This window comes from Rhynchophorus ferrugineus, unplaced genomic scaffold (genome assembly GCF_030347505.1).
Source record: "Rhynchophorus ferrugineus isolate W39M unplaced genomic scaffold, kcgeb_rfMv2 rfM10, whole genome shotgun sequence".
NCBI lineage: Eukaryota > Metazoa > Arthropoda > Insecta > Coleoptera > Curculionidae > Rhynchophorus > Rhynchophorus ferrugineus.
This window is the reverse complement of record NW_027472589.1, coordinates 11,114,382-11,126,813: the sequence shown is the minus strand read 5'-3', so window position 1 is coordinate 11,126,813 and position 12,432 is coordinate 11,114,382. Positions and strand designations below refer to the sequence as shown.

The 12,432-nt window shown below is 34.3% G+C and overlaps 1 protein-coding gene across 1 annotated transcript in view; it reads left to right on the top strand.

The window, feature by feature from the left end:
- The first annotated feature begins 1,373 nt into the window (after positions 1 to 1,373).
- Positions 1,374 to 12,432, top strand: part of LOC143204043 (homeobox protein caupolican) — a 153,004-nt gene continuing 141,945 nt past the window's right edge. The window contains exons 1-2 of the mRNA XM_076416467.1: positions 1,374 to 1,841; positions 7,820 to 8,599. Coding sequence (XP_076272582.1) covers positions 8,357 to 8,599 — 243 coding nt within the window. The 5' untranslated portion in view covers positions 1,374 to 1,841; positions 7,820 to 8,356. The remainder of the gene's footprint in view (positions 1,842 to 7,819; positions 8,600 to 12,432) is intronic.

Sequence of the window (12,432 nt, the reverse complement as noted above, 5' to 3'; positions counted from 1 at the left end):
TAGCTTTTGCAGTAATTCTCCGGTTATTAAATCGTAGCCTGGTGATTTCCTGGGGTCAGTTTTGATAACTTTGGTTAACTCTTTCGGCGTGACTAATTCAATCATCGAATTTTCAGCTTCTATGTCCGGTAACTTATGTTCAACATTAGCTTCGTTTGGTTTTAAAGTTTTTTCTAGATATTCTGCAAATGCTTCTGCTTTTTGGTGATCTTTTATAGGTGGACTGTAATCAGTAATCAGTTTCTTTATCATATGTTAAATTTCTCAGATAGTCATTTATGGTTTTGTTTTTAATTTCCAGTATTTCTCTTTTCAATCTTTGGGTTATATTATTTAAACTATTTTTATTTTCAGGTGTTCTGTTTTGTTGCCATTTTTTTTTCGTAATTTACGTTTTTCAGCTACTATTTCCTTCACTTCTTTTGGATAATTAATTCCTTTTCAGAGGAAGATAATAATAAAAAGATAGAAGATAATAAATAAAGCGGTATGATTTCACTTCACTCAGATTTTTACCAGGTTTTGATTCAATTGAAACGAGAGTTTTGTAATAAACTCTACACGTTTCATACATGCTCATGACAAACCATATTGTTGTGTTGGCATATAGAATTTACATACCATTAATGAAGATATTAACTTTATCTAGAGTAGATTGGGGTTTTCTTGTTGAACTCTCTATAGTACCTACCATCTAGTGCTATGTAATGTTATTATGTTATAAAGAAGATAGAGCACTGACCTCAACACACTTTCATGTGGCGAGATGTCAACTTTATATAGAGCATATAGGCGTTTTCTGGTTGAGCTCTCTGGAGCCTCAACTATCTAGTGCAATATAATATTATAAAGAAGAGGTGTTTAAAGTTAAACAAGTAAGTGTGAACAATCAGTGTAAGTACACGGATATACGATTTTAATTATGTAGTAAGCCTTAATGTCATAACCTTCGATGTACTTCGTCAATTGTTGAATTGGTATTTCCAACCAAACCGAACTCGAGAATAGGTTTGAGGCGTTTTAGAATCATTGCATCAAAGAATTTAACCATAACGGTACCTCATTTAAATATTTACCGGGTTTTGGGAAATTTGAACTTCAACAGTTTTCCGTTCAGGTAACACGAAAGTCTCGTCTCAAACTCTACACGTTTCATACACATAATACGGAGCGATCCCGGTAGATCGAACACACAAAACCTAATTATACTCGGGCGGTAGACGGGCGGCCCGAGGGAGAGAGGGGGGCGACCCGTACATTCGCGGGGGGGAGGGGTGGTCGTAGCGCGGCCGTCGGTGGCGGTCGCAACGGCGGGGGACAGGGAGGGGGAGCGGCGGTACGGCAGGCCGTAGCGACGGCACGGGGCGGTCACTAGATTCCGTTCGACCGCACGCAGGCCTGCTAGATCAAAACCTCCACGTTTACCATACACTCACACACACACACACACACACACGTACACGCTCGCATTTAATGCCCGTACATTACGTTAAACGACATATGCAACGTATAGTTGGGACCGCTCAGTACTGAAACCCCGTTCCGAACGAGCGGCGATCAGATTTGGCGGCAGTGGTCGGGTGATACGAAGAAATCGTGCGCGTAATACGATCCGTACTGCTATTTTTGTTGTTGTTGTTGTGAATCGGATTAATTTTTGGTCCCTCTCGATTTTGGCGCGCTTTTTCCGTTTTCGGCGGCGCGAGAGGACGAGACAGTGGTGCGAAGATTGAAGCGCGGGAAGGACGACATCCCTGAACGGTGTCTTGTGTCGAAACGCGAAAAAAAGGATATCACGCCGCAACGACAGGCCTCAAGTGTACTTGGACTTTATCTCAACGGTTTGTAGATAACTCACCATTTAAATTTAATTTTATTAATAAATAAATAAAAAAGAAGGAAATTTTCGGTCAAGACGATTTTTTTGTGCGTAGCGTTGATTCTTTCCCATACACATACCACGGGCGGTATATCAGTCGACCTCGTCACTGTCTAGAATGACCGGCACTTCTACTCGTTTATATCTAATCTTCAAAAACGCCTTGAGCAGTGCGCTAAAATAAAATAATAACTAAAAAACGTTACACACCTGCTGTTGATAAAAACCTATTACATTAGGAAAATGATTTTATTGCAAACAACACGAAATCATTACTAGTTTCACAACGTTGTCAGTCTTCTTCTCTTCTTCTTCTTCATATGACCTTTTAAGTTTAATTTGAAGTGGCTGATGCGCTTACGTTTTCATGTAGCGGATTTCTAATCACGTTTTTAAATTTTAAACTTTAGTATAATATTTAAGACTAATTAGGGCTATGTTAGTCATGATATTTTCCTCGTCACTGTCTAGAATGGCCAGTACTTCCTACTCGTTTATATCTAATCCTCAAAATCGCCTTGAGCAATGCACCACAATAAACAAAAACCAAAAATACTTAACACTCTTACTGTAGATAAAAAAACGAATACATTACGAAAATAATTTTATTGCAAACAACGTGAAATCATTAATAGTTTCACAACTTTGTCAGTATTTTTCTCTAGAACGTACGCATAATAATATGACCTTTCAAGTTTAATTTAACGTGGTTCTCACATTTACGTTTTCGTATAACAGATTTCTAATCACGTTTTTAATCCTGTTTATCGGCAAGGGGTATACTATGTTTAAGAATAAGTAAGGCTATATTAGTAATGATATCTTCCTAGTCACTATCTAGAATGACCAGCACTTCCTATTCGTTTATATCTCATCCTCAAAAACGCCTTAAACAATGCGTTAAAATAACAAAAAAAAAAGAAAAATGTACACTCTTGCTGTTGGAAAAAAAACTATTACATTAGGAAAATAATTTTATTGCAAACAACACCAAATCACTACTAGTTTCACAACTTTGTCGGTCTCCTGCTCTTCTTCTTCATATGGCCTTTCAACTTTAAATTAACCGGGCTCTTGCACTTAAGTTTTCATTACCAGGTTTCGAATCACGCTTTTAATTAAATAATTTTAATAAGAAAATGAGATTTTAAGATTTTAGTATAATATGATTAAGATTAATTAGAGCCACACTCGTTTAAAGCTAATCCTCAAAATCGCCTTGAGCAATATGTTAAAATAAAAAAAACTTAACACACCTGCTGTTTAAGAAAAAAATTTACGTTAGGAAAATAATTTTATTGCAAACAACACTATACCATTGATAGTTTCACAACTTTGTCAGCTTTCTTCTCTTCAAGAAAGTACACATAAACATATGACCTTTAAATTTAATTTAACGAGGCTAGCAATTCTAATACAAGAAATTTTCGTTTTACGTACCATATTTCTAATCAAGCTTTTAATCCTCATTATTAGCTTGTCTTTATCATAATTAAGATTAATTAAAGCTAGATTAGTCATGATCTTTTCATTAATAACTAATATAAATATTAAAATTATGGATGTAGTGGTTAAAAGGTTCTCGGATATATTAATTACGCGGTCAAGCGATTAATTAATATTATTTAAATCGTAGAAAATTACAAATATTTATCAATACAATTAGGTAAATTAATAACGTAATTTATATTCGAATATAAGATAATAACGATGATGCTATGTATTCACAAAATTGTTTGTTGATTTTTTTATATTAAAACTAACTAATGTTTGTAATCAGATAATTAATTTTACTTCAATCAAGTTATCGTCAGCAATAACCTTCTGGTTGATTTAACAGATCGATTTAACACTGGAGAAAATCAATTATCCTTCAAACTTATTCGATTTTTAGTCATCCTTTTGACTTCCTCGTAAGACTCAAAGAATGGTATAGACAACTTGCGGATGTCTTGTCAAAACAAGTGGTTAAGAAAGAAGACGTCTAGAGATATAGTTCGTACCAGCGCAATACCTCTAGTGTGTCTTTAACTGATATGGCAACATGAAACAAGCATTAAAAACACTTCTAATCGCTCATTTATACATCATAAGATGGGTAGACTGGTGCAGCTTTAGCGGAACATGCTGAAGCAAGAAAACAAGCTTTCGTCCGCCCAATAGGACTTCTTCTCTTCTTCTCTTGCTACCTCTTTAGAAATGAGAGATATACTAATAAAATTTAACAGGTTGCTTATTGGACAATGTCACTGTCTCCTCTCTAGTGAAACACATCTCTCTGTTCAAATGGAACTAATGTCCATTCGCGGTTAATGATTTTCATCATATAAAATTAAAAAAAGTTACCATTTTGGGGATCACTACAGTGATAAGGTCCAGAGACTGATTTAAAATCAATTTTTGAAATTAATCAAACTGCAGTTGAGGGAAGAACTACAACCTAGTATTCATTAAAACATCACTAAATATAAACAATACCGAAAATATATCACTAAGAGTATCACATATCACTGCTTTTTCTACTAATCATCAAGCTGATGACAACTTAAAGCTAGATGTCACCGATTTATATTTCGATATCTCGTTTTAATTATTATCGTATATAATTACACGTTATCTATGTATCATGGAGATAAGCACTTGGTTAAATCACAACGAATTATGCAAATTTGGGAAAATAATATCTTAAATTTAGTCATTGTATTTCGTATTATTGGACGTAATGATTTAAAATCATTTGATTTGTATTCAAATATATGTAAATAACAATATTAACAATATCATATTAATTATTATTATTTACTTAGTTAATGCTAATTTGAATTAATCGTTAGTTATGATGAAATTTAAAAAAATTAAGAAAACTTTATCATGATTAAAATGTATTAAGACCTGAATAAATTGACTCTGTGAAGAGAATATTACATTGGTTAAAAAAGTAACACTCTTAAACTAAAAAGAAAGTTGGATACAAAGTAATGGCATCGTTGCATCGTCTCTTTAATCGACTAAAATGATGGCCTAAAAGCCTTTTTTTAAATTAAGAAATACTCCCAAGTATATCCAACGTTCCATGTTTGCGGAATAATGTAAGTTGAATTTTTGATTATTATGTATAATATTCTTCCGACGGAACAAATTAGCAACGTTGTTTTTGTGTTGCTATTTTTTTTATCGCAGTAGTATATATTAATTCAATAATGTGGATATAATTCATTGGATATATTACAATGGTACCACCAAACTATACCCATAACAGAATGAGCAGAGTCATAATCTACAAACAACCTGTTTTAGTCTTCTTTACATTTTGTTAATGAAACGTTCTACTAAGTACTACGTTTTAAAACGAATTGGCTAATGATCATAGATGATTCTTAGTTTTGATAAAACAAAGAATCGTTAAATAGTATCCTTATAACTTCTTCACTTCTTCAGGCATCGTATGATGATTCCATAAACTATATACAAGTTCTAAATAATTTGAGGTCCGCTTCACTGGTTGTCAACATAATAATGAATGCAATTTTGCAAAAAGTTTTTAGAAACAGCCATGCGTTCATTATGATGCTATAAACTTGTTGACTGATGTGATGTTCGCTGATAACAGCGCTATATTCGCTGATACTTATGAGACTTCTAGAATCCTTTATGATATAGTTCGCATTTTAGTCATATAGCTAGAGAATTAATGAAGAACGGACCAAAGAATTGATAAATAAAGGATGGCCTATTGTAAATCTCAACTGAATTCACTTGGTTCAAGTGCAGGAGTTCAGACATTTGGGACCCCTATACACGACAAGAAAGTGGAATCTATCACCAGTGATAAATCAAATAATCCTAGCTGCAGGACTTTTCTAAGATGATGTGTGCTGAAGAGAGGAAATGTCACAATCAGGAATAAAATCGAATATCGAATAAAAGGTGAATGAATTCCTCACAGACCATTGGTTGGAAGATGCAGGGACTAGCTCTGAAAAGCGCCGGCTGTGGATTGGTGCTGATAATGAGTACCCTTATGACACAAATAAATAAAAACTAACTTAATATTATAAGCACTTAACTTAGTAGAGAAATGTGGTGGCAAGATACAAATGCTTCTGATAATAGTACTACACTACAATACAACGTGGGCAACGTTTTGAAATTGTTTACAAATCCATTCCTGAACGAAAGAAATACTTGCTAACTTTGGACAAATGATTTATTATGGTTATGTTTAAAATACTCTCCATGTTCTCCTTTTTTGTGTTATAATGTCAAATTATGATATTGCCGAATAAAGTGCACTTTAATTGCATTTGCTTTTTAATGAAAAATTATTTTAAGAATTTTCAGATAAAAATTCTATAAAATTAATAATTTTTGATAATTTTTAAAATTGTTATTGATATATTATTACTAGTCGTTGGTGACTAACTTACAATATGTCTCTACAGTAACTTACAAGTAGGTACTAATCAAGTAAGACCCATTAGCCCTTACTTAGTTTTAATAAAATAGTAATTAGTAGTACTTTTAGTATTTTTACCATTTAGTACACTTTAATACAGAGTTTGATTCTCTTAAGTCTGCGTCCTAGTTCAGTGTTAACCAAGAGTTGCAACACTTTGGTATTTACATGGAAATGAAGTCTTTCTCATGCCTTGTTGTTAATCTGTTCTAACTGAATGTTCTAAAATACTTGCGTCACGTTGATATTCCTTCTCACATAACAGGTTAATTGAAAAGCCTCCGGCCTACCATAGTAAAACCCATTTTTTGGCAAAATAATTCCCTTCAAGGGTGATACACTGATTATAGCGACCCTCCAACTTTTCTATACCATTTTTGTGGTACGATTTGTCCTTTGCTTCAAAATAGGCCTCAGTCAGTACTAGTCAGTTACTAGTCACCAACGACTAGTAATAATATATCAATAACAATTTTAAAAATTATCAAAAATTATTAATTTCTTAAAATTTTTGTTTGAAAATACTTAAAATACTTTTTTATTAAAGAGCAAATGCAATTAAAGAGCACTTTATTCCGCAATATTGATACTATAATGTAAAAAAGGGGAAGAACTATTTTAAACAAGACCATGATAAATCTGTAGCGATGTTCGTCTGGTCGGTCGGTTGGAATGTGTGGCCGTCGATTCGATTGTCTGTCCCAACACTCACTACTATTTTGTGGAAGGAATTTGCACGGGAACTGAAAACACTGGTTTAATAAAAACTTGTTTATTGAATGATACATAGAGTGGACAGGAGAATTGAGAGTGTATTATGTTAGGTAAAGGAAGTACGGTAGCGCTGAGGAAGTGATACTGTTACAAGGAGGTAGAGAAAAGAAAAACCGCATGGTACCAATCCACCAACATTGCCAACCTTAGAACTTGCTGTGGATGAATGCGTGGTGGCTTAAAGGCTTGTAGTGGTCGCTACAAATCATTTGTTCAAAGTTAGCGAGTATTTGTTTCATCCCTCGTGCGAATATTGGGAAAGCACGAGGAAATACTGATCTCTAAACACCAAAGTGCTGCAACTCTCGTTCACTACTGGAATAGGACACAGAATCAAAAGAACCAAACCGTGTAATCTTGTGTAGTTGTCTAGAGAAGTAAATTAAATGGTAAACACGTCGAAAAATGTTAATAAGTTGGGGTCTATGATAAGTATGGGCCTTTCTAGATAAGTACCTAGTTTTAAGTTACTATAGAGAAAAATTATAAGTATAATGGGAACGGGAATTAATTTAATAACAGATATTTGACATGAAATCTAATACAAACTTGATGATCGTAAAACCTTTCAAATTAATTCACAGTCTTGGGACAAAAAATCTAATTATCTAAATCGGATATTTTTCGGACGCTGTATTATGAATATAAGTATATGTAAATACTATTACAAGCAACTGTTATAATAAGTTATTGTTCTTTTTCTTTTTCAGAAAGAATAACGAAGTCCGCAGACATTGAAATAAAAAAAAACCGATCGACAGTTGCGAAAAGCTAAACACAGACGATAGAGAGCAAACAGTTGGGAAAACAAACCAACTGTTAGCCACTCGCCGAAGCACGTGGACCACTCGACGGTACCACTCCAGCCTAGCGCGGAACCAACGGAATCATATTACAGATGACGGTCTCGAGTGGATGCTCTCGCCGAGTGGCCACTCCAAGCCTATTGATCTAAGCGGAAAAAGCGAGAGAGATAATTAAGTTCCACGGAACTGGAGTGAAAAGCCGTACCGTACACGCATCGCGGAGACGTGCTGAAAATTCCTAGGAAGGCACTCGAACGAAGTGCGCGTGTGTATGTCTTGTTTATGGTCGGTTCGAACGAGGAGACTCTGGAAGAAGTAGGTGAAGAATCGAGTGGAGAGACGTCGTCGGACCGATTCGCCGGCTAATTAAGATTAATTATCGCGGAAAAAACCACGACAGACCGTTGAATAGTGCCCCGGCCGAGATTCGAACCGAATATAATGGATGAGACATGGGATCAGCATGTGTCTCCGCTAATGATGGGCGTGTCCATGTCGGAGATGCACCAGGGCCATTCCATGGGCGATATGCACGGTGACTTGCGTCATCAGGACATGATGGCGCATCAGCCTCATCAGGATCATCCGTTGGAGAATTTGGGCGATAATAGCGACGATCTCCGAGGTCACACCATGGGTCATCAAGATGGTAACTCCATGGGACAAGATTATTATGGCCATCAAGTAAGTTACTAACATCATTTTATCAATAAAAGGAAATATAAGAAATTATTATTGGCATATCTAAGACAATCATTTAGTTAAACAAAAGGAAGTATTTAAAATTATCTAACCACTATAACTTTGAAAGACAATGTAATTTTAAGCCGAAAAATGAAACTGAGAAGTAATTATGTAGCTTAATTATATTTGTTCAAGACTCTTTGTTTATAATTAGTGAAAAAATAAACAGAGAAGTTTATGGCACTTGAAATTTTAAATTAAATGTTAAAATAAATTATAATATATCATGATTAAATAAAAATTGGTAATATATTGTTATAGCATTTATATACTGTAAATAAATAAGAAATAATCGTACTAGTATTTTAAATATGTTTCTTTTGGGTGTTATAAACATTATTGGTCAATTTTGTAACAATATGCAACTTATTATATATTGAAAATCAATGATCCTAAAGGGTAAAATCTACTACATATGACACATTATTTTTGAGACGATAACATAACAGTTCAACTGAAAAGTCTCCGGTAACCATAGTAAAACACACTTTTTTGGCAAAATTAGTTTTTTTTATTCAACATAATTCCCTTCAAGGGTGATACATTGATTATAGCGATCCTCCAACTTTTCCATACCATTTTTGTAGTATGATTTGTCCTTTGCTTCAAAATAGGCCTCAGTTTCGAGGATCACCTCTTCATTCGACGAAAATTTCTTCCCAGCGAGCATTCTTTTGAGATCTGAGAACAGAAAATAGTCGCTGGGGGCCAGATCTGGAGAACACGGTGGGTGGATGGATTTTTGCCATCGTTTTCACTGATTTGTGACACGGTGCATTGCCTTGGTGAAACAACACTTTTTCTTCAAATGCGGCCGTTATTCGGCGATTTCGTCCTTCAAACGGCCCAATAACGCTATGTAATAGCCGCTGTTGATGGTCCTTCCTCTTTCAAGACAGTCAATGAAAATTATTCCATGCGCATCTCAAAATACAGATTCCATAATCTTGCCAGCCAATTGTTGCGTTTCCCACGCTTTGGAGCGGGTTCATCATGTACAGTCCACTAGGATGACTGTCGATTGGACTTCGGAGTGAAATGATGGAATCATGTTTCATCCATTGTCACATATCGACGCAAAAACTCGAGTTTATTACGCTTAATCATCTTCAAACACTATTGAGAATCACCAACTCGTCGTTGTTTTTGGTCAAAAGTGAGCTCTCGCGGCACCCACTTTGCACACAGCTCTCTCATACCCAAATATGAATGATATGATGTATACGTTTAGTTGAAATCATTAGAGAGTGTCTGCTATTCCATTCAATTTCAATTTACGATCATTCAAAATCATTTTGTGGATTTTTAATGTTTTTATCGGTAATAACCTCATTTGGGCGTCCACTGCGCTCACCGTCTTCACTGCTCATTTCACCGCGTATAAACTTAGCATACCAATTCTTGATGGTTGATTTTCCTGGGGCAGTGTCCGGAAACTCGGCATTAAGACAAGTTTTTGCTTCAACTTTATTTTTTCCCTTCAAAAGGCAATATTTTACCACTAAGCGAAATTCCTTTTTATCCATTTTTTTCACAATAACAAAAGTTGCTTTACTCAAAATGTCATCATTCACAAACTAATGATCTGACAGCTCTCAAATTTATACACGCATCTTTCGAGAGTTAGGACTAACTAAAAAACATATGGATTTATTTCTAGTAGCGCCATTTATGTGTCAGGCCGGGGACTTTTCAATTGACCCGTTATTAACTAATAATATTGTAATCAGCTTTAGTTAATTTACTTTAATTAGTCTATTTATAGCAATGCAATACTTTCATATTTATAAATACTTTTATATACAATATTATCAGAAAGTATATAACAATGAAGCCTAAAAACAATCAACTAATATACACTACATAGTAAAAAATGTAGAAGCATATAAAATCACATATTTATACTGAAACAAATAGGTAATAAGATAGAAAAATTAAACATCCTATATTTTATTGGCTTCTAAAAATCGATTGGCAAAGTACCAATAAAAAACACTTAAAATGTTGTGTAAGAAAAATAATAGTCATATAATTAATTTTGTAATAGTCAACATAATCAATCATATACCTAAATCAAATATTCCGAGTAGTTTATATTTAGAATAAAGAACATTAACAAAATATAATGAAAACGTAATGAAGAAACATTACGAAAAATATAAGTAATTATTCACTATAATTAAGAATAGCTGAGAATTCGATTATGATGTCACTAACTCACAGTTGAAGACCAGATCCACAAACTAGAGTGTTGAATGAAGAGTGAACATTCTCTTTCAAGATTTGAAAACACAACAATCGGGCTCAAAAAAGACATGAATCAAAATGAACTGTATCTAAAATCCGAATGGTTATTTATGTCTATTAATGCAGAGATTAGAGAATTATATGACGAGAAAATAGAAGCGAATTGGTTAACAAGACTTAGTTAGACTTTCACCCTTTCTCTCACAGTTTATTAGAACTCAAAAAAGTCAAAGCATATGAGGAAGACTTGTCACAGTCAGTCACAAACATACATTTACGCCCCTTCCCCAGCAGGAATCGAACCCGCGACTATCGCAACAGTAGGAGGACCGTCTTGTCGCCTTTACGACTGCCCCATTAAATCTGCTACACGAATATATTGTATTTTTATTATAATTATCAGTTATTCTCCGTAAATTCTAGACAATTTTAAAGATTTTATTGGTTTAGGAGTTTTTCTCTGTCAAACCTCTTTCACGGTTAACTTTATCGTTATTATCGCCTTCATTTTTCATTGTCCACAATGATTCAACAATCTGCATTTCAACATTCAGCAATGCTGTGGGTATAAATTGCATAGTAAGTATTTTTATAATTATATACATGTTGACATGTTGAAAAGCACTTCATTAAGTGACCTCCTGTGTAAAAAATGTTGTAAAAAATATGTGAATCAGTAAATTATAAAGTTAATTTGGACCTAGATGGTGCGACTAAAACATGACAAAATTTGTAATCTAATGCTGCCAAAATAGTTACGATTAATTAACAATGCTTACAGCTAAGTAACCAACGAAGAGCAGCTCGGTGACCTGGAACTCAAATGGATTTACGTTGTTATCCAAGATTTCTCCTTAAAGCATGTAATGAGGTTAATAATCTATAGTAACGTGGAGCTAATAGAGGTTGGACAATACGTAGGAAATCAGATTGAAGCGAACCAAACCACAAGAAATTGCTTAGTGTATAAGTGTATTCTTAACTTTAGCTTAAGTATTTTGCCCGTACTCGTCTTGTATTTGTATTGAACAATAGTAATAAATTAATATCTAAATTAAGATTCTATTTAAAATATTAAAAAAGCTTCATTAGAGACATAGTATGAAGTATAGACTACGATACGTAACGCTTTGTTCCGGAACCGTTGAATTACGGCTATCTTAGATTTGCTAGGAGTGCTACATAATTGGAAACCGTAACACCAGATGGTTCTTAGTATTGATTTGTATAGCAGTATCTTGTTATTCTGAGGATAACTTAAAACTTCGATTGACATTTCCAAATTGCTTCCGCTGAGCCAGTGAGTATGGGCTAGTTCCCATAAGACGCATCCTTCGCTTGGCCATGTCCTTCGTAAAATTAGTATGGATAGGGTTTGATCCATTGGTTTCAATGGATTGGTCAAGCTGTGCCCGTGAATATTATAAATGAGGGATTGATATTTCATAAGATACTAAGACTGTCATGCTGTCTGAGTTTTTAGCCATATTAGGGATTTTTGTGGTCGGTAGAGGTTATTATATGTT